The sequence below is a fragment of the Rosa chinensis genome, chromosome 5 (assembly GCF_002994745.2).
Source record: "Rosa chinensis cultivar Old Blush chromosome 5, RchiOBHm-V2, whole genome shotgun sequence".
NCBI classification, from domain to species: Eukaryota; Viridiplantae; Streptophyta; class Magnoliopsida; order Rosales; family Rosaceae; genus Rosa; species Rosa chinensis.
The window spans coordinates 8430033-8453231 of NC_037092.1; the positions used below are offsets into that span (position 1 = coordinate 8430033).

At 38.2% G+C, this 23199-nt stretch overlaps 3 protein-coding genes across 4 annotated transcripts; all 3 read right to left on the minus strand.

The window, feature by feature from the left end:
• Window positions 1–1569: 1569 nt before the first annotated feature.
• On the minus strand, window positions 1570–4648 carry LOC112166571 (GDSL esterase/lipase At1g29670). Of its 2 annotated transcripts, none has more exons than XM_024303447.2 (5): window positions 3992–4648; window positions 2891–2922; window positions 2507–2800; window positions 2165–2408; window positions 1570–1958 (listed from the first exon to the last, which is right to left on the minus strand). In XM_024303447.2, exons 1-5 carry the CDS (start codon window positions 4245–4247, stop codon window positions 1714–1716), a joined length of 1071 nt encoding a protein of 356 aa, XP_024159215.1. In that variant the 5' UTR covers window positions 4248–4648; the 3' UTR covers window positions 1570–1713. The 2 variants fall into 2 exon arrangements, with proteins under 2 accessions (XP_024159215.1, XP_024159214.1); XM_024303446.2 differs by having other exon boundaries at window positions 1608–1958; window positions 2891–3015; window positions 3992–4644.
• Window positions 4649–9236: 4588 nt separating this feature from the next.
• LOC112166572 (GDSL esterase/lipase At1g29670) lies at window positions 9237–12926 on the minus strand. The gene is made up of 5 exons (XM_024303448.2): window positions 12494–12926; window positions 11488–11612; window positions 11056–11301; window positions 10109–10364; window positions 9237–9847 (listed from the first exon to the last, which is right to left on the minus strand). The coding sequence occupies exons 1-5, from the start codon at window positions 12744–12746 to the stop codon at window positions 9624–9626; spliced, it is 1104 nt and encodes a 367-aa protein (XP_024159216.1). The 5' UTR covers window positions 12747–12926; the 3' UTR covers window positions 9237–9623.
• Window positions 12927–18421: 5495 nt separating this feature from the next.
• Window positions 18422–19817, minus strand: LOC112166186. The gene is made up of 2 exons (XM_024302959.2): window positions 19200–19817; window positions 18422–18740 (listed from the first exon to the last, which is right to left on the minus strand). Exons 1-2 carry the CDS (start codon window positions 19668–19670, stop codon window positions 18570–18572), a joined length of 642 nt encoding a protein of 213 aa, XP_024158727.1. The 5' UTR covers window positions 19671–19817; the 3' UTR covers window positions 18422–18569.
• Between the last annotated feature and the right edge of the window lie 3382 nt (window positions 19818–23199).

Below are 23199 nucleotides of genomic sequence, written 5' to 3' on the forward strand. Positions count from 1 at the left end.
GTTTCTCGGAGCGACTTGGGTTTTCGCAACCTAGGTTTCGATTTGGCGGCGGCGAGCTTCCCTCAGGTAAGGCGATCTTTCCTCAGGCAAGGCGGCGATCGTGGAGGGCAAAGATGCGATGGCGCGGGGCGGGGTCTCGGCGTTGATCGTGCGGTGCGGCGCGAGATTTCTGGGTTGGAGGCCTCGCTGACCGTGTTTTTTGCTGGATTGGATCCGGTCTTCGAGCGCCGTACATCGTCGACGGTGGTTGTCGGCTCTGAGCGCGGCAGTAGTCAAGGCTGGTGGCTAGGTTATGTAGAGGGATGTTTCGATCTGGACGTCACCGTTCTGCGACGTCGATCGAGGCTATTCTTGGAGGCGGTGGTTTTCAGGCGGTGACTCACGGCGATTTTCAGCCGGCTGTTTTCATCCAGACGTCGGTGGACGGTTTGATGAGATGGGCAGGAAGGCCGCCGAAATTGATGGCGGCGAAGTGGCAGCAGAGGAGCTGGGCTTCTGCTAGGTCTTCCTCGTGGGCTTGGGGTTGGGCCTGGGTATCTGGGCCTGGGCTCAACTTCGGGCTGATGGGGCAGAAGGCCTTGGTCTCTATGAAACAAGCTTCCAAGAAGGAGAAAGTGAAGAGGGTATTTGCTGGTATGAGCTCCAACTCGAAAAGGGAGGAGCTTGTTATTTACTAATTTATTTCTGTTGGGTATGAGCCTATGTGAGCGAGGACAAGCTTCTATGAGTCTTCTATGACGTTTCTAGTTTCTAGTTTGTACCACAATTGCGTGCTTGGCAAGTTAGGGCTAGTTGAATGATTTCATTTCCGTAGGAGGCGAGGTTTGTTCTATTCTTGTATAGGCTCGCTTAAATGTGAGCGTCCCAGAGATTTTAATGATCTGCTCTAGCTTAGATAGTTTAGTTCGGATTTTCTTGCCGAGTTTGCTTATGTAAGTTATGGTAGACTCTAGCCTATTGGCTGTTGATCTAATGAAATCAACTTCTATTTCAAAAAAAAAAAAAAAACAAGGCCACAAAAAAAATAATAAAGAAGCACATCGAATCCTAAACTTTTTTAGTTATAATATTTATAAAATAGAAATCGAAATCTACTTTCAAATTCATGAGTTGATTAATTTGTTATCAACTTAAAAAAATGGTGGTGCTATTCACACACCCATTTTCTCTATTCACACACCCCCTCTATTTTTATATTACTTTAATCCAATTTTTATTTACAAATTATCCTAACTACCCTCTCTTGTAATTAAGTTTCTTTTTCTTTTTTCTTTTTTTCTATTTAGTAAGTCAATTATGAATTAAAATCATTATACAATAAATCAAAATTTTTTTGCTACCAAGATATATATTATGATTATGTTACGAAGATCTTCTAAGTAACACTAATTTTCAGTAGTAGATATGGTTTCGCTCTCCATATTCTAATCTCATAACGATGAAAAATCATCTCACAAAGTAAAGTTTACAGCAGCACAAATACTTCAATTGTGTATATTAGAGCATGAATTATCCAAATAATTTGGCAGAAAATAACAAAAACCAATGTACCAATCCACAACATTGCTTCATAAAAATAAAAACTAATAAGCAAGAGCAACTTCATCATTCTAAAACAAAAGTATATTGAATAAAATACCATATAATGATGAAAAACTCAGAGCGCAAACAAAAGTTGCCTTATTTATATCTGATTGCAATTTTGCATGACTTCTAATAAGCAGCCACTCTATGATTAAATTTTAGCTTAGCAAGGTGACTGATGTCCATTGGATAAGTGTCTGCAGGATTAATAGCACTACTGTATGATCTTATTGCATTGATTTGGTTCAAGGCTTCTGTAGGATGGAATCCGTCCCAAAACACATACTCACTCCTATTCTTACATGGATTTTGGTCAAATTTACATTGACCAACTTCATTTACCTCACAACACCCAACGTTCGAAACCTTGAATCCTGCAAACAAAATAAATTAAAATTCATTTTTACATATCTTGCGATGAAACCATGACATATTAGAACTAGATCGAGTACGAAATTAATATTTCAAATGAAATAGTAAAACATGTTATGTTGTAATAATAAACTGAAACCATTGATTAGATCGATGAAACTCAAGCTTATTTTCATGGTTTGACTGTATAATATGTCAGATTACGTACCAGCAGCTGCTGGATCTCCAGAACCCATTTCAAAGCTGTTAATATAGATGAACATTGCATTTGTCAAATTGCTGTTGAGCTGATCCACAAGTGATACAAGCCTTTGGTTAAACTGTAGAGCTGCAAGGTTCATTCTATCTACACATGCAGACCCATTTGTGCCAGCAGAAATTGCAGTTGGGGTGCAGCCTATCAGTCCCACTCCAACCAAAACCACCTTCCTTGCACCATATTTGTGCAACTTCTATATAAACATAATAAGAACCAAAGATCCTGTTCAAAATTGGTTGTTGATTTAATTATAGTCAAGGACATCTATTAGGGTAAATGATTACTACTTACCTTTATTTGCTGAGAATATTGTTTGATAAGGGCTTCAGCATATTGCTCAGTGGTAAACTTTTTACTGGTGTCATGGTACTGAGGCAAGAAGTAATTGTTGATGTAGTCATTACTGCCCATTCCAACTGAATATAAGCACTTGCTTAAGTATTTTTTGGCCAACCACTTTTTTACACCTGAATGTAAGGACTTGTGTACGTGCTTTTTAGCCCTCTTCTTTCCAAGTATGTCAGCAATCCGGGAGATTGTAATCTTGTGATTCTTTAACTGTCTGTCCATGCTGATTCTTGCACCCTGCAAAGTAAGAACAACTATAAGACATATATCTGGACACTTCAAGTGTGCCCAAAGCAGATTTCGTGAGGAATATCCAGTATTAAGTACCAATTGCCTCCCGCTTTCTTTGCGAATTCCTGCTGCACCAGAAGCATAGTTCAGTCCTTTGAGTATGTCAGAGCTATTAAGCAAGGAAAATGGTGGAATGTAGTTGTCAAAACCCAGAAGTTGAGCTGTAATTAGAAAATTTCATTAGTATATACAAGTGTTATATTTGGTTTTATTACACAACTACTAAAGTAATCCAAAAGCTTAAGTTAGAGATACTAGGTGCATAACCACTTTGAGGTTTCGAATGAACAGTTTTTTCGGAATCATGACTTCAATATCATGGTAGATAATCACTTCATCTGACTCTAAAGACTTAAGGGTAATTAAGTCGGAGCTATTAGCTAGCAAAATATCAAAGCAGGCTTAGAAAAGCTTCTCAAACTAAAAATGTCAGAACAGCAAAAAATACAAAGAGAAGCAAGCCAACAAACTACCATAGTGTTTTGAAGCAAGCCAACAAACGTGGGAAATATTTCAATCAATTAAGCATAAGTCTTAATATGCGCTTTTGTTGCACATGTACTGCTAAACCCCTAAAGCTTAAGCTACGTACATACATAGCATGGCCATCCCCGTTCTACACGAATTAGTGGAAATGAGTTCTAAATGGGATTTGAGGTTCTGAATCATGGTCTTTTTAAGGATTAATGCTTAAACGACATGTAGATGAATAATGTCAACATGCTTCGCAACCAAAAGGGTCCCTCAAAGGAAAAGATGATGTTATTAGTTATTACTGTACTCTTTGAGAGAGCACAAAGCAAACTTCACCCCCAATTCAGACAGTTAAAATGGGAATATTTGCAATAGAACTTTTTTTAAAATCAGAGCAACTCAAAATTAAGTTTGTAACGTCCTGCATGTATATAAATAACTGTAAAATAGAAAATGAGGTTAATTAAAGAAGAGGTGCATAAGCACCACCAGTGGTGGAGTTGGTAAGACCCTCCAGGTATGGAACACCCACGCTCGGGTTCGAATCCCGCCCACGCAAGCTAATCGGAATTAAATATCAATCTATTCTTGATGGCCAAGGGAGAACCGTGTGATTTCAATTAAAAAAGAAAAGATAAAAAGGAAAAGAAAAGAGGTGCATACATAGTACGTCGATGGTGGTTCGACCGTTGGTAAATCTTCCGGTTGCTCCACCAGGGAAGTCGATACCATACGGCGTGTAGTTGACTTTAGCCAGAGAATCAAGCAAGTTGTTGTTGCCACTGTCAGCCAGCGAGTCTCCAAAAATGAAGAAACAAGGTACTTGTGGCTTTCCATTAACAGAAGAAGAATGCTGTTGCATGCTTAAAACCCAAGATAGAGCAATTACCACCGCCAATGGTTTCACTTGAAAAGCCATTTCAATAACAGAAAGAAAACAGAAACCCCCGTTTAGACCTAACTACAATAATCTAAAGAATATAATCAGTTATGATTAAGAAGCGCGCAAGATGATGGCAGAGAATGAAAGCATATCTAGGTGGGCATTTTATAGGCTACGAAATGATGAAGAATTTGTCATTAGCGGGTTTAGGCAAGACATACATTTCATAATTTTTTGGTGAAGAAGATTATCGAATTTAATGGGTTGCTCTCCGGCCAAATTGTGGCATCATTTAAAACAAAGAAAGGAGACAAAGGAAATTATATTTTCACATTCCTCCAAGATTTCCGTATACCTGGCTATAGCTTTGTCATCTTTCTTGATGCTCATATTCACCTCTTTCAAAATAAGAGGTAGAGATTCGACCACAAAAGAAAAAGGAGGTAGAGAGTAATTATATATAGGGGTATGATACTCATGGGGTGACCTTATGAATTGAAAATTGATCGAGATGGACAATATATTATCTGATGCACACCCTGTTTCGGTATGATTTCTTCCTATCAAACAAGAAATCTTAATTTTTTATTGGATACGTGCTGTTTAAATTATGGAAATGATAACAGAATTTAGTAATAAAAGAAATAAGCGATTTTCATACGGAAGACCCGAATCACATCAAAACAAAGTTTTTTGTTTTTGTTTTTTAAGGAGAATTTTATGGTCGAATCTCTACCATAATTAACAGATTTCCGTATACCTCTTTCATATTCACCTCTTATTTTGGAAGTGGTAGCCAGTCATATTCACCTCTCTCACCTTCCAATTTTTTTAACATACACTCAAATCTGTTAATTATGTTCATCTAAAGAAAAAACCTATTAACTAGGATAAAAAATAAAACCTGTTTTTGTTCAAATAACTTAGGATGCCACATTGCCACAAGCCCTAAATATACCTATTTTTTATTTTGAGGGCAACGGAATCAGGTTCCAGTGTGAGAAAGCGACCCAAGTCCTACGGTTCTGAAAATACTTGGATGAAATGTTTTTCTAGGTTTCAGGGATTGATAGACACGTTGCAATCCTTACTGGGCAGAAATCAAAAAATTCACACAGAAATCACAATTTTGGTTACACAGTGAAAACCTCAATTTTGAGATTAAAAACACTGCGAGACTCTTACTCTTGAGAACCCAAATAAAATCAATCAACTTATTGATGAAGGATATGATTCTTTACAAACACATATAGCTCTCTACGCGGCTACAATCTCTAGACTCACTAGAGAGGTGTTTGTCTTGAATCTTGACCTTCTTCGTCACTTGAACGATCTACAAATATCGCTCCACTTGCACCACCAATCTTCTCTACTGATCTTGAGAGAATCAATGCATGTATATGAATGAACAGTGAAACACTTAGACACGGAACAAGTGTTTCATGAACTCCTATGGAACTCTTTCTCAGCAAGCAAGACACACAATAATTCTTGCATCAAAATCCCTACATAATCAACGCTACTTTTCTGAATATATTGAGGAGAAAATAAATTCTCAACAATTAAGACTTAACCCTAATTGGACTCCTACTAGGAAAGATCTTTTAATAAAAGATATCCAATTAAAATAAACAAATCCTAAATCACCTAGGACTTCAAAAGCACGATTTTATCAGTTGAAAAATATCTTTGTAAAATAAAATCTAAAAACCAAAAGATACTTTCCAAAATTGGACTCCAAAAGATGTAGGGTTGACTAGGACTGACTCGGGCAGACTCGGGGATTGAAACACATGTTGCAATCCCTTGATTATGCATGATATGTAATTACCTGAAATTCTCTGAAATCAGTTTTGATGAACTTTGTAGGCTTCTTCAGTGCTTTGTATAGGGATGCCAACACATCAAGTATAAACCTTATACCTACAGGTTCGAGCAAACAGCGGCATAGTACCTGACCGTGTTCAAGCAGACGGCGGGGAACCTTTTTCTCGCATTATCTCAGCCAGGCTGTCGGGTGCTCTCCTCAGTTTCTTCCTACGCGTAGAGATCGGTGAGAAAAGTTGTGGTTTTGAAGGACAGGTTTGTTTCAATCCCGGAGTAAGGGGTTTGATCGGCATTTTGATTGATCGACCTGGGATCGAGGAGCTGATTGGTGGACCTTGGATTGGCTCCTCTTCAAGGTGGGTTGGCGTCTCGGGCTGTCTAATCGAATTTGGAATCGGGTCAAGGTCGGGCTTTCGTGTTTGAGGTCGACGTTGATCTCCAGATTTGTGGTTAGGCTTGGCGCTGGCACGATGGTGCGGTGCTGCTTCTGATGGGTGCAGGGATGGCTGCCTGGGTTGGACGTCCCCCGGAATGGGCAACGGCGGCAGCGGAGTGGTGTTCTGGCCAGCGTTTTTGTCTGGAGTTGGGTCTCTAGGCCTGGGCCTGGACCATGTAGGCTTAATCTCTTCTGGACCTAGGTCTGATTCTTTACAGAATTGGACCAGGTTGGAGGGTGCCTTGACACCCTCATTTATTACTTAGTGCTTTGGGCTAGCCTGGCCCGAGAGTTTGACCTCCTTGGGTGATGTTGGGCCTTCATGTTCTGTTAAGTGCCAGTCAAAATTCGGATCATGGTTCTACGGAATTGGTAACTATCTCGAGTTGGATTGGAGAAAGCAGCTTATGGATGAGGAATTGACTCCTATTTATTTGCTGGGAAGTAGCTTTCTGTTGCGTACCACAATTACGTGCCTGGCGGATGGAGGGCTAGAAGATGATTTTTCCTCAGAAGACACGGAGTTGGTCTTTGTCTATGGGTTCGATTTACAAAGAGGGCTCAAATTGACTTGTAATGAGTTTACATTGCTTAGATAGGAGATTGGTCGTTACCTCGCCATTTTTCTGCCTTTAAGTGCATGTTAGACTTTGGCTTTTTAGCTGATCATCTAATGAAATGAACCTTTATTTCAAAAAAAAAAAAAACGGAATCATGTTCCATTAATAATATCAACGACCTCACTCGGCCTCTCTACTAGCCCAAACCAAATTAGGCCCAAAACAAAAGGGAAAGAAAAATGGGTGAGCCCATAACCAACCTCCTTCCCTTCATCCTTCAGATCAATCTGATTGGAGCCAGAGGACAGCGCTCCGTCCACTCAGGCGGTAGGCTTCGGCTCTCCCCCATTGTCGAGGTCTGGGAAGAAGCCCCCGACCCTACTCGAACGACCCGACCCAAACTCAAGTCAAAGCCCTACTGTACTGCCGAACCCTATTGCCGCTACTGCCGCTGCAAAACTCGACGCCACCCAACTGCACCACGCTCAGAGCCTACACTCTCTATCGCCTTCGCCAAAAGCCGTTGTGAATCGGAGCCTTACCACCTCAAGATGGGCAGTTGAATGATCCCCAGAAACAACCAACGTCTTTGACCAAGGAAGCTGCACCGCCTCCTCCTCGCAGTTGCCGTCTCTGCTCCTAGTCTGAATACCGCACGATCACCGCCACCACACGAAACCCTAGGTTTCGCACTTGAGGTCACTCCGTATTTCTCGGAGGCCTCCCGAAAATCTAGTTGTGCTTTTTGCCCTAAATATACCTATTGAAGCTTCATGTTCAATAGATATGTGTCGTTTGGTTAATTTATCCTCAAGAGGTATTTGTGTTTTGTTTCATGTTCAATAGATATGTATCGTTTGATTAATTCCTCCTCAAGAGGTATTTGTGTTTTGGTTCCTGTTCAGTAGGTATGTATAGTATGCATTTGGTTAATTTCTCCTTAAGAGGTATTTTTATTTCGTTTTTAGGGTTTATGCTGTTGAACAAGTAAATACGAGTTTTAACATGGCTCGTGTTTTTTTTTTTTTTTTTTCTTTTTTCTTAATAGATTCTACAAGTTTTTGATGGCTAAAGAATACTCCCACCTAGACTTCAGGCGAGTGCCATCGACAACATAATTGACAATCAACAACATAAATTAAAGTTAGGAAAGAAAAGCGCATTATTGCTAACTAAGTACGCTGCTTGTAATTACTTTCACAAAAGATACATATTTATAACTGGAAATAAGAAGTGGAAAAAGGTCGAATCTAAAGATGACTTCTGCATAAATGAATTTTTTTGCATCCAGTTCAAATAGATCATTTAGCTAGTAATTTCATTACAGTTTCATTTCATCCGTATCCAAATCCTAGCCTTAAGGATAAATGATTTCTTTATATGTCCTCTTATTATGAACGTAGGCATATAGATATATGACTAAAGATTTGTGGTCCTCATTTATGCTGCATATATAATTGAATCACATGCATGGCCTAGTGCCCTACTTCATTATCTTTGCAGGCAAACTTCCACATGGGCAGTCCTGAATGATTCTTGAGCTAGCAAGTACTATTCATTAGCTTCATACATAGGTTAATGTTCCCCCCCCCTCTAGTTGACTTATCGCATCTTCTAAACCTTATCTCCCTCTGTCTCACTGCATTTGCTAGTCTTCTGATATATCTTTTATCACATTCTAAATAGATCATTTTTTTTTCTCAAAAAAAAAAAAAAAAAAAAGATCATTTTTTAATTCTTTGAATTGTAATCACATATTTGACTTCGAATCCCTCTTTAATACTATATAGTACATATACATGGAGTCATGTGTATTGTTGTCAAGCTAGAATGTTTGTTCTGTTTCTATAATACATATAGATTAAGTACATAACATCATCATCACAATTTCGACCTTGAATTAAAGTGACAAAACCATTTACAATAGTACAAAGAGAATTCCATTGACACCCAGAAAAAGACATTCTCATTTCACGTAACTTCCAATTAATGAAAAATTATTTAAGATAATAATTGAGACCTAATGCAAATTCAAAATCAGACAAGATTTGAATTATCTCATTGGCTATGCTGGAACGAAATATCATTTGTTCAACCAGAACATCGATCATAGAACTTATTGGGACGGGGGGGATGAAAAAGATGGTTTTGATGGTCCTTCCATGGTAAGGAGCTATCAATAATTGACATTTTGACAATACGTACAAAACAAGCAATGAACTCTTTTAGTATCAACAGCTGGAAAAGATGATTTTGACTTCGAATAATAATACTATGCAACTGACAAAATCACGAGATATCCAAAACCCAGCCTGCAGGGTTTATACAGATTACCTGTCAATCCTATAGAACGACAAGACTTCTCATAAAACAATAACATAATTGAGAAAAAGTTGGTGCATACTTGCTTTTTTGAACCAACAATCTCTTGGTATACTCATTTTGAATACAGATAAACACGAACATATCAATACATAACTATTTGGGAGGGTTCCAAAACTCTTAAAAAACCAAACAGGAATGCTCCAATGATTCAGCTGCAAGAATATAGTCGGTAGCTAGAAGACTGAAACGACGTAGTTTGATGTACTAGAGCGCAGCTAGGCTGGATATATCAACTGGGTAAGCATCGGATGCACGAACGGCATTGTATGATCTCCTAGCAACCACAGCATTTCCAGCTTCAGTGGGATGGAATGCATCCCAAAACAGATACTCGTTACGATTTGAACAAGGAGTTTGGTAAGGAAGACATGTGATTTGGCCATTGTTCCTCCCCACCCCACAGCATCCTGTATTTATATTCGTAAATCCTGAAATAAAAAGGGCAAAAAGGATTGGTCACACATTTTCAAAAAATGTACTTTAGATTGTTCGTGAGTGTGACACACTAATAATTTGGGTTTCCTCCTTAATTGGTCAGTCATTTGTGTTATTAAGAACAAGCGCTGCTTTCTGTCAAGATTCTCAACAGAATCGGCTAATTACAAAGAAATTCACATAATATAGAAGTTACTATCACAAAATAAATTTTCCATGTGTTTTCAAGATTAAAAACAAGGATGTGTATGTACCGTATTGTGCTGGGCTTTTTACTATGTCCTCAAAAATGCCATAGGAGTCTATGAAGATAAATCTTCCATCTGGGAAATTAGTGTTGAACTCATTGGCAAGGGCCTTGAGCTTGCCATTGAAGATTTGGTTTGCAGAGTTTATCTTGTCGACGCATGTATTTCCATCTGGGCTATTTTGAGCCAATTCACTTGGACTGCAACCTACTTGACCAATTCCAAACAACACAACCTTCCTTGCACCATAATTGTACAAAAGCTGCATATCCAACACCACCAACATTAATAAATATATGTAATCTGGTTCGTATACATCAAGTTTTATCTCACTAAATACTGTTTAGTCCTTGAGGTTTTGACCATAAAACACTTCAATCCCTAACCTTCTAATTTCACATGTTTAGTCCCTGTACTTCAAAATTTCAGACCAATAGATCCTTGCAGTCTAAAAGTCGCGACGAAATGTCTATTATGCCCTCAATTCTTTTTTTTAAAATAAATTTATTCCCTTCTCTTTTTTAATTTATTCTTTTTTTCAAACAGAAAGAAAGAAAGGAAAAAAAAATATAAAAAAATAAACAGAAAGAAAGAAAGAGGAATAAAAATTCCTTTTCCAAATAAAATAAAATAAGTAATTAATTAAAAAAAAACTGAGGGCATAATAGACATTTTGCCGCTACTTTCATATGACAAGGACTTATTGGTTTAAAATTTTAAAGTACAGAGACTAAACGTGTGAAATTAGAAGGTCAGGGACTGAAGTGGTTTATGGTCAAAAAGTCAAGAACTAAACAGTATTTAGTCCTACTTATATCTACTAAGTACTTGAATACATACACATGTACAGACTAGCAAAAGATATTTTTGGTTCAGTGTAACCAGACTCATACTACTTTTGTACAATGCTATGAAGGACAAAAAATCAAGGGAGGGGGAGGAAATGAACTAACCCGTAGTTGCTGGCTGTAATCCTGAATAAGAGAAGTAGCATATTCCTCCGGAGTGTATTGACTTCCGGTGTTGTAATATTGGGGCATAAAATAGTTGTTAAGGTAGTCGTTGCTGCCTAATCCAATAGAGTATATGCATTTGGCCAGATAATTTGCAGCTGTATCCTCATCTCCTAGCAAGTTTACCACTTGGGAAACTGTGTTTTGGTAATTCCTTACCTGACCACTAAACGTAATCCGACCGCCCTACAATATTCAAAACGTATATGAAGGACGTTCTCTTGTTAGACATTATGTTATGTTGTTACCGATGTCAATCTGACCACTCTCTACTCTTGTTTGAAGTGGTGCCAAATTGGATCACGCAACGTATATAAACTGGTAAGATAAATGACATAGTGCTTTAGTGAATTAATAAAGAGTTGTCATTACCAGTTGGCGTCCAGTTTCCTCTCTAATTCCAGCAGCTGCAGATGCAAAGTTTACTCCTCCGAGTATTTGTTGGCCTCTGGCAGTTGCATAGGGTGGAATGTAATCATCAAAACCCAAAAGCTCAGCTGCAGATCATAATGTAAAGGACACTTGGTGGTCAGTATCCTGAGTATTGAATTTTACAGTTCTAGTAATTAAGTCCCAAAGCTTAGACTATTGACACATGCAGTAGTTTTTCTTCTACCCCCAATGAATTGAATTATACGGCCACGTTATTTGGTGAACTGTTGCGGTGATGCTAGCTTGAAAGACCGATGGAAAGCTCAGAAAATAAGTGCACTCTTTAATATTGCCATAAATTATGAATACAGATTAGTTGATACCAAACTATACTTATTTCAGATGAAAATCCCATCCATGGTTTAAAGGCTGCATGTGTGGATACCAACCAAAGAATCCAAGATATGGATGCTTTAATTACCTTTTTTGTAAACGAAAGATGTCTTTAATTACTTCAAAATCTTCTTTACCACAACAGGTTAGAAACAGTATAAAACAAAAAAAAACAAAAAAAAAAGGAAGGGGAAAAATCAAGACAAATCCGTACCCAGCATATGTTACAAACCCTTTTACCAGTACAGATAGAACTGCAACCGGTTTATAAAAACCGTTTTTTAGCAATATTATACCAGCAAATTTTATATGCATGCCAGATTTACTGAGATCAGAGTATAGTAAGATGTACATGATCTGTTATATAAAACAACCCTGTCTACTATGTAAAACGACTAGAATTTTTCTAGAGGAACCGCTGGTCAGATTTATGTATGAAATAGCTAAACTTGTTTTTGATAGATAAGGATTGCTGTCTCTGTCCCTCTTAACACGACCAAACTAAGACACCACATTATATTTGACTTGGACAAAATAACATGCCAATTATGATGATAAATTTGGATAGCAAAGCATGTGAATGTTGGTGAGAGTGAGAGAGTAGCTTAATTACCAACAACATCAACAGTAGTTTTCCCATTGGAAAATCTTCCAGTTGGTCCACCGAAGTCGATCCCATAAGGCAAGTAATCAGCTCTAGCCAAGGACTGAAGCTGGTTGTTGTTGCCATTATCAACCAAAGAATCCCCAAAAATGAAATAGCAAGGCACTTGTGGCTCAGCTCTTGCCCCAATATTGTACCACCCCAAGTTCAAGACCAAAACCACCACACACACCACCCACATTTTCTTCACCATTCCCACCATAATGCTCAAATTATAAGAAATCAAAAGGTACTAAAACCTAGCAAAGAAAAAGAATTCTGATCAAGTAGCCAGCTGCTAGAAGAAACAGCTAAAGATCGGGGAAAGGTATAAATGGTGGAGGTTGAAGGAGAATGGTGCTGGTTTTGGGTCTGTGAGTGTGTGTGAGGATTAAAGGCGACGTTGATGAGTATATATAGAGAAAAGCAATGGCATTTGATGTCCTGGCTTTTACAGTTGAGGAGTTAGTTCGAATGCATTAATTTCACGCGGATATAATGTGATGAGAGACTGTAATGTATGGCAAGCCAAGCTGCCAAGGTCGGCTCTGAATCCTCTCCCTCACTCTCTCTGCTCTAAATTTCTTGTAATGTTTAAAAGATTTTGCATCCCAAGACCTCATAAGTCTTTGTATTTGATCGACATGTTGTCTGTACACCAATGAGCATCTTGGGGCCTCGGTTCTGCTTAGAAATAATTCACTGGCAACCAATATTGTAGCACTAAATAATTTTCAGTTTATAGTTAATTAGCAAGACAATTGGTACATGTTACCAGTTACCCCTATTAATCCCCTCGATCAATTCAATGGCACATCGAAGAACTCTTGTTCTAGGTACGAGATGCATGTAGAAGTTTGCACATTAGCTTTCCTAGCTTACCTTAGCTTACTTGCATGTTTTCTCTTGTCTTGATATCTCTGAGACATTTCGTCAAAAAATTTATATGCACCATTACGTATATGTTGTGTAGCTTAATTAATGGATCGACAGAAACAGAAACTTGGGTTTCAGTCTTCACTTCACCTTTTTGAATATATGAGCATTAGTTTAGAGATGAAAACCCGTTCAGTGACCTATCAATACATATCAAGATATTAGGGCAAGCAATGTATATCAAGCTTAAAACGCAGCATTGACCTCCTTGTCGATTGATGTTTAATCTGAACTAGGAACGTTAACATATATTCATGAGATAATTGATGGAGATCATGATGAACTTGATGGTTGACTGTATTTTAATTTAAATGAAACATAAACCCTAGCTAGCTAGTCAATAATGCCACTTTTTGTAACACCGTGTTTTGGACTAGGAGAGACGAAGGTTTTGATCTGCAACCTTCCTGTAGATCTTGCTCGATCAGTGGTCCTCAGCTCATTCAATCTCTGTCCATTAATTTTGTGTTGACTTTGGGCTCTGCATTTAGTTGGTTGCAGAACTAATCCATGAAGAAAATTAAAAATACAGAAAGCTAATACAACTATATATTATGATCCTTTTTTTTTTTGGTAATAACTATATATTATGATCTTGAAAAGGGCCGGGGTCATGAGAAGAAGATCAAATTAAAGGGCTGGCCGGCTGAGGTTTTCGACAGTAACATGTCTAGCAAGAACATGCAGGGTGTAGCTACACCCTGTGTAGCTAAACAGGGTAGAAAATGTACCGACCCACACATGCCATTTATTTTGTATGGTGAGCAACTTAATTTAATGTCTAGACCATTGAAGTCATTGCATGCCGTAGCTATAGGTTGAAGTCCAATATATACCACCCATTCCTGATTCCCCTACCATTGTTGACAAGAAAAATGAAAAGCAATAAGCCAAGAAGGAGGTAAAACTTGAAGTTGCCAATTGACTCATTATTCGTCGGTGTGGTTTTCCAATGGATCGAGTCCACCATCAACAGTAAAAACCTACCAACAAAAGAAAGAAATTATCTTGCCCGCAAAGAAAAATAAGAAGGAATTTATTGGATGTTCGAGCTCATCCAAAACCACAGAAGAGAAGTAAATAATTGAAGTGAAAAGGAAGATACTTAGGTCTGAACTAGTTTGAATATGTACGTGTGACTAAACCCTCTTTTATTTACATACATTTGGTAGTGTAAGTTTAGTGATATGAACTACTTGTCTTTTAAATCAACTCTTGGTGATCTCCTATTTGGATAAATTTTTGCAGATGAACTTTGAAAGTTGACTTGAAAGCTGAATGGTTCATATCATAGAACTACACTTTTGAATGTAAGCAAACAAAAGAGAATTCAAATACATAAATCTCGAATGATTTAGAAGTGTTTTTTTTTTTTTGGCTTTGTCACTATCCTACCCTACTTATTGGTGGATGCTGGCGCCGGATTGGCTAGCTCAAATTTTAGTCAATGAGTCTGGTAGTTGAAAGTTTGTGAAATGGAGTGTGGCACTCTTTCCAACCGATTGTGATGAGTTTAATGAGATCACTATATACTCTTTGATGTAGTTTTTTGTTTATAAATGAATCATTCTTTTGATAAAAAAAAAAAAACTCACAAAAGAGTAAATCAATAACCATAGTGAAAAGAGATTCAGCTCAATTGATACCGTGAGTCTAACTCTACATATTTTTCTAGTAAAAACCCTTTTCACTAGTCGACTCCTAAAGAGCATTCAAAAATGGTGGGCTAGCCTCAACTACAATCAAACTAACCAACCCTAAAGAACCACTGGATTTAAGAAACTGAAAATAATCAGTCAATTTTGTAGTGGGATGATTCATAATGTTTTACCCATTCATGCAGGATTGCAGTGCTGCATTACTATATAGTTGCCAACAAAAACTAATGTCATCTTGTTTTATCTTTCCGATATGTGCGAAATTATCTCTCATACTTAAAGGATGGAGTTTTAGATATTGAAACCCATCACTATACTTTTTTAACTTTTCCACTTTAATAAGACTTGGCAATCATTGTCTGCATCTAATTAAAAACACGTACATGAACAACTGATAATCAAATCCCCAATTATTAATAGGGTTAGATGTATTATAATTAATTATAATACATCTAACCCTATTAATAATTGGGGATTTGATTATCAGTATTATAATACATCTAACCCTATTAATAATTGGGGATTTGATTATCAGTTGTTCAAGTACACGTTTTTAGAGTAACTCCAACAGTTTCTTTATATCTTGATTTTTCTTCATTTTAGGAAAAAATTTGGTTGTTTTGCTCTAACAGATTCCCTATAATTATCCCTAAAATAGAGATAGTGATGAGAGAGAAAACAGAATTCATTATATTTACAGCAATCTGTAAAATTTTAGGGAAGAATTATGGAATCTGTAAAATAGAGAATCTGTTGGAGTTGGAGCAGAATTTTTTTTGGAGATTTTAATTTTTGTTTCCCTATAATAGGGAAATTATAGGGAAGCTGTTGGAGATACTCTTATGAGTACCCAATTTGGGGTATCACAGAATAAATATAGATCATCTCCAACCCTTTAGTCAAAAGCCAAAGTCATTTGGAAAATTTGACACCCCTAGTGTCATTACTATTCATTCATATTTTGCATCTCCAACCCCCTTTAGTCAAAAGTCATAGCCATTTCATAATTTTAATTATTTTAGATAATTATTTAACTACAATATGAATTTATATATCATACATAATAATCTTATATAATATATCGTCGTTTAAAATTTTTTTAGAAATTTTTATTTTATTTTTTCAAGTTTTTCTCGTTTAAAACTACATTACTCTATTATTAGCCGTTGAATTTAATTCATCGCATTTTTCTGACTGTCAGATTAGAAATTAAGTAATTATATATTTATTTTTTAGTTTTTGGTATTAATTAATCTTGGCCTTCTATTTTGAATCGAATTCATGAGGAGTGAATCAGAGCCGCTCATTTTAAATAGTGGAAGGTGGGGCCCGGTCTTCTTTCCCTAAGCAATTTTGGCTTTCTACCTTCATTCCTTAGTCATTTTGACTCAAGGTATGGCTCAAAAGCCATTTTGACACTTTTTTGATTTGGGTTGGAGATGGTGAAAAAAAAGACTCTTAGTCATTTTGGCTTTTGACTCCATTGTTGGAGATGCCCACATTGCTTGTACACAAAAATCTAGAGCCATTTGGTAAACTCTCCCTGGTAAGCTAGTTAGAAAGTTGGTAATGGTAGATCCAATGGAGTTTATTTCTTTCTCCTATCAACTTGTTTAGTTTAACCAACTAGCCTAATTTAATGAATGCTTTCTTAAAAAAGATGAAGGAATTTGTAAAACGAATTGCTTTATTTGTCTAAATTAACTATATCTTAATTTTTTTTAAAAAAATTGGTCAAATAATATGTATACTTACAATGTACTAACTTTTTCTTTTAATTGCTAAACAAAAATATGAGACGTGATTTCTTAAACTATGTGGGATGTAAAAGTGAAATCTCAATAGAAGGTATAAAGTCTTGCAAATGTAATAGTGAAGACTTGAATGAGCATGACGCATTTATTTGATCAGCACCAAGATCCTTGCCCATTTCATAATTTTCATAGCTCACCTTCAGTGGAAATTTGGGCCAATCTATTAAGAAAAGCATAAGAAGAGGGAATGATAGCATTAATAAGCGCGTGATTTTTAGCATTTGCTAGGTATCGATGAAGTGTTTTTGGTAGAAACACTGAGAAAATTTAAGTTAGGGTAGTTGATGATGAGGTGGTACTTATCTAGACAGTCATACAAATGAAAATGATAGGGCAATATATATATATATATATATATATATATATATATATATATACACAGTCCGTCTCCGCTATGGACGTCCGTACCTTTTCTTAGGTACGGATTTCCGGTTTTCCCCCACTTTCCGGCCACATTTTCACATCTTAACCGTTCAGTTTTTAGGTCATAATGTATAGATCACCTCTACAAATTTTCAGCCAATTTGGTGATCGTTAAGGCATCCAAAACTGCAATTTACCATTATAAATACGAACGGTTCCGGTTCAACAGATTCGGTCCGTTCGTGTAAATTGCAAATTTGGATACCTTAACGATCACCAAATTGGCTGAAAATTTGTAGAGGTGATCTATACATTAGGATCTAAAAACTGAACGGTTAAGATGTAAAAATGTGGCCGGAAAGTGGTCGAAAACAGGAAATCCGTACCGAATTTTCAGTACGGACGTCCGCACCTAAGAAATATCATATATCATATATATATATATATATATATATATATGATATATACGGCTTCTTAAATTTCATCACCCACCACATGACCTATTTATGACCAGCTGGGTCTGTGTGACCCTAAACCAAGTCTTATTCAAAGCTTCAATGGCAAGAGCTCACATTTTGAGCAGCTGGGTCCAGAGGCACTTCAAATGTCTGATTATACCACGCCATGATTGATGGTATTGTTACTGGAATTGAAAATGCATGACCATGATTAGCAGTTACATATTTGTGGCTAAAACAACCAGAGCTTGTCAATCTATAGCCTTATTCATGATTCCAAGGTTCTTTTCCTCCAGCATTGTCTAGTTTACTTGATTCTTGTTACCTTTTGAAAGAAGGTGACAGAAGGAATACAACTAGGCTCTTTTTTTTCTTTTTCTTTTTTTTCATTTTTTGGTAAAACATACACTAAACCGACTTTCTTGAATCAATTCCATAATGTTTCAAATATGAAACAACGCTATGATGAAACTTTGTTTAGAATGGTGTAATCAAAGATGATTTTCTAACACCTTTGAAGGACATAATCACCATGGTATTTTCTGTTAAGCTCACAACAACCATGTCTTTTTTTCCCGGGGGCTGTGATGTTAATATAGCTCATGGTTGAGCTCGGATGTTAATATAGCTCATGGTCGAGCTCGAATAGAAAGTATTGATCTATCTTCATAGGCAAAGATTAAGAAAAAGAGATAAGGAGACACAAGAACAAGCTACAAGACATAGTCATCGATATAAACATTCAAGCAGGAAATTCAAACTCGTACAACAAACTACAAAATGGGACAATTTCTTAGCGCCTTGGAGTAGAGAGACGTCAAAGATCTTGGTGCTTAGAACTAGGAGCCGAGCCGTATTGTACTCCCAAATCCTTGAGGATTTGAAGCACACCTTGAAAGTCATTGCTGCCCAATTCAAGACAGTCCTTCAATAACTCGCCCTCCACTACCTCTCTTTGAACTGCCTTCACCACTTCTCTCAACGTTCCCTGCCCAAAACGGCACAATCAAACCCCAAATTTAATCGATTAGAAACTCAACACTAAAAAGGAATGTTACTTTCAAACAAATAGTATCGATCTGAATTTTAAATTAATCTAGAAGGAAACAAAATATGAAGTTGAGGCTTTAAATAATAATTTTAAAATAAAGATACCAATAGTTTTTTATTACATCTTTCTATATGTTAAATTATCAGAATTAAAGTATCGATATTTTAAATATTATTTATTATATTTTTCTACACATCAAATTACTAAACTGTCTTTAATTTTTTAAGACACTATTATCTCGTAACATTTCACAACTTTTTACAACCCAAGAGTGCGGCTAAAATGTCATTTCCTATCATAATGTGAAAGTAAAAAAATACCATTTTTACTAAACATTTTAACTAAAAATTCAGAAGAACACTAAGTAATGGGTTAAAAAAGCAAAACGGTGCGTACCGACTGACTGAACACTCGGAGGAGCCTACGCAGCAGCGAAGTAGAGACCCTGAAGACATTTTGATAATTCTGACCGATCCACGCCGCTCGCTCGGAGTCCGATTCCTTCCGAGTCAACTCACCCAGCCACCTCATCAACTCGCCCGCCTCCGACGCGGCGCCGTACATCTCCGTGTACGGCAGCTCCCTCCACGAGTAGTTCTTGACGTAGTCCCACCCCGCCGACCACATGAACCCCCAGACGCCGAGGCCCAGCCCGCTCTCCATTTTCGCCGCGATGTTCCTGGCCCGGTCCGAACCGGCGTGGTCGCCGCGGGAGGCGCGGAGGTTGGCCACGCGCGTCATGAGCGAGTGGGCGAGGGAGAAGAGGGTCCGGTATTGGGAGTAGGGGAGGGATTGGGAGGGCGGCGGCGTGATCAGGAGGAGGAGGGTGAGGAAGAGAATTGCCGGCGACGGCGTCGTTTTGGCCATTGATCGTCGTTTTGAGAATTTGAGACTGTTGGAATCAGAAGTTGAAAGAGGAGGAAGGTCGGCGGGTCGTCGGGTACGATTTGAAGGGCGAGTTGTGGGCTCTTGAGGAAACCCAAAGGACTTTTACATTTAGTCGGGTTATTGTATTGGGCGGGAGAATTTTCTTTGGCAGTAATTGGGCTAATGATCTTGGTGACTATGACTTCTTTTTATTAATTGTAAGTGTTTAATTGGTAAATACATCACCGACCAATGAAATTCTTGATTGGAACTATTAAATGACATCACTTTTTTTTTTTTTTTTTAGGGGAAAGGAAGATATATTCCTGTGATCGAAAAGATCATACGACCGTACAAGGTCATTCGAGGAGATCCGAAGATCACCCATTACATTCACTGCTCCATTGACCGTAGTCAGGCACACCTCCCAAAGGAAGATGCAAAAACTAAAATTCTAAAAAAGGAAAATGCGAAACACTAAAATCCAAAAGGAAAATGCAAAAAAACTAACAACTAAATTTAACCCTAATTCTCCGCATCTGCCTTGACTGGCTTGGGACCTAAGACCTCTTGGTGTACCATTCCACCAGACCCTGCAGTGAATAGCTTCAAAATAGGATTGTATTGAGTCCAGCCCCAAACAGGCTCGCCAAGGCCCAACAACGAAATTAGCCCAAGCCAGGGAGAGGAGGGAAAGTGGGCTTGATCTAACAGGCCCAACCCACTCCCACTACCCTCATCCCTACACCCAGACCAGTTCGCGCCGGAACCCTAGCAAGACCGCCAGAGCTGTTGCCGCCCCTAGTTCAGTCTGGTGGCCTCCCCAAATCCCGATCCATGGCAACCATCCCGTCCGCCCAAAGCTAGCCTCTATCGACTCTACAACCGCATGATGCACTCACGATCCAATCGACTCCGTTGGTTACCCAAAACAGCCCGTGTCAAACCCCACCGCTCAATCAGCAAAGGATCGGAGATCTTCACCTCCTTACAACTCGAAGCCCAAATCCACAACCAGCGTCGCAAATCCAGACCCGACTCACCTTGCCTTCAAAACCGACACTGGAAGAACCCCTGTCGCTGTACACGCCCGACGCACACCAGACGAGATAGACGCAGGATGACATCCTCCAGCAAGCAGTGAACAAAACCGCCACCGCCGCACTGCTGCACGAAACCCTAGGTTTCGGTATGCAGAGCCCCGAATTTTCGGGAGCTCTAAAGCACCTAGTACTTTGGCATAAGATCCACACACTAAACCTTAATAATTATTAAATGACATCACTTTAGTTATTGGTTTCATCCTAAAACTTTGTTATAATTTATAACTCCTTATTCTATACTATATTTAAGATAAGTGGACTTGATCATCATAATTGAATTTTTTTTACAATTATAACTCTTATATATTTAAAAAAAAAAAAATTAAATTTGAATTATTCAGGAAGGACAAAAAGGTCATTTCACAAATGAAAAGAAAAAGAAAAAGGTAAATATATTTTTCACAAAAAAAAAAAAAAAAAACAGTGAAACAGTTTTCTCCACATTCGTCAAGGCTTCGTCAATTGGAGAGTCGGGTGAATGAATTGTTAGCAAAGGAAGAGGTTTTATGGCGACAGAGATCTCGAGTGGATTGGCTCAAATTTGGGGATCGAAACACTCGATTCTTCCACGAAAGAGCTAAATCTCGTAACCAAATGAATGCGATTCCTCGTCTGATGAATGTCAACAATGTCTCGCAGACAGATTCGGCAGTAATTGGTGATATGTTTTGCATCTATTTTTCTGCCGCATTATCTTCTTCTGGAGGTGTTGCCATAGGACGTATTTTGGAGTATATTGAGCCTTGTGTTTCTGGTGAGATGAATAATGTTTTGTTGCGTCCTTTTACACGTGAGGAATTGGAAAAGACCCTGTACAAATTAAATGCCTGCTACCAAGTCGCCTGGTGTAGATGGTATGAATGCTCTATTCTTTCAAAAGTTTTGGCATGTGGTTTGAGATGACATCAGTGCTGTTTGTCTCAAGATTTTGAATGGGGAGCAAAGTGTATAGCCTTTTAATCACACCCTGATCACATTAATTCCAAAGACACAAACTCCTTCCTTGGTATCAGACTTTAGACCTATTAGTCTTTGTACAGTTATTTACAAATTGGTGGCAATGACATTTGCTAACAGGCTGAAAGTGTCTCTACCTACAATCATTTATCAAACTCAAAGTGCTTTTGTGCCTCGTCTAAATATCCATGACAATGTTATGATGGGTTTTGAAGTGACGCATTATCTTAATTAAGAGGTTGAAATCAGATGATCCCTGGTGTTTAGCACTAAAATTGGACATGGCAAAAGCTTATGACAGGGTGGAATGGAGCTTTCTTGAAGCTATGATGCTGAAATTAGGTTTCCATCCTAGTTGGGTTCGGCGTATCATGGATTGCTTGACTACGGTGACATTTTTAGTGCTTTGGAAGGGTACTCATTTTGGCCACATCATTCTAGGAAGAGGATTGAGGCAAGGTTGTCCACTTTCTCCTTACTTATTCTTGTTCTGTGCTGAAGGCTTCTCTACCTTGCTTCAGCAGGCTGCAAGGGAGGACCTAATCTGAGGGGTTTGCATTACTTCTGAGGCTCCTTCCATCACTCATTTATTTTTTGCTGATGACAGTTTGCTGTTTTTAGAGATCACTATGGAAGTAGCTGAAGTTCTGAAAGGCATTTTGGGACTCTATGAAGAGGTAACAAGGCAGCAGATTAATTTTCATAAGTCTGCTATTGCTTTCAGTCCTAATACACCTGAAGCTTTAATGTTTCAAATTTCTGATTTTCTTGGTGTTCCAATGGTGAAGTGTCATGAACGGTGCCTTGGACTCCCTACTCTGTCAGGATGTGGAAAGCACGCGTAAGCTGTTCAAGTCTATGAAAGAAAAAGTAGAGGCACGTATAACTGGGTGGAAGGAGAAATTCTTATCTTTTGCTGGAAAAGAGGTACTTCTCAAGGTCGTGGTTCAGTCAATTCCAACTTACAACATGAGTGTTTTTAGATTGCCTTTGAGTCTATGTCGTGAACTTGCCTCCCTTAGTGCTCGTTTTTGGTGGGGTAAGGCTGGTGGTAAGCGTGGTATTCATTGGAAAAAATAGAGCTTTTTGTGTCGACACAAGCTTTCTGGTGGTTTGGAATATAGGGATTTTGTCCAGTTCAATCAAGCTTTACTTGCTAAACAGTGTTGGCGAATGTTTCAGTGTCCTGATTCTTTGGTAGCTCAAATTTTCAAAGGATAGTATTTTCCAAACTCAAATTTCCTTCATGCAAGAGTTGGCCGGTTTTCTTCTTTGGTATGGCGTTCTCTACTCTGGGGGAGGGAACTACTACTAGCAGGGCTGCGTTGGCGTGTGGGTGATGGTTGTTCAATAAGGATTTATTCGGATTACTGGCTACGTACTAGCATTCCTTCAGTCATTTATTCTTACCCGATGTTCCCAATTGAAGCCAAGGTAAGCTGGTTGATGTCTTTGGATGGGAATTGGAA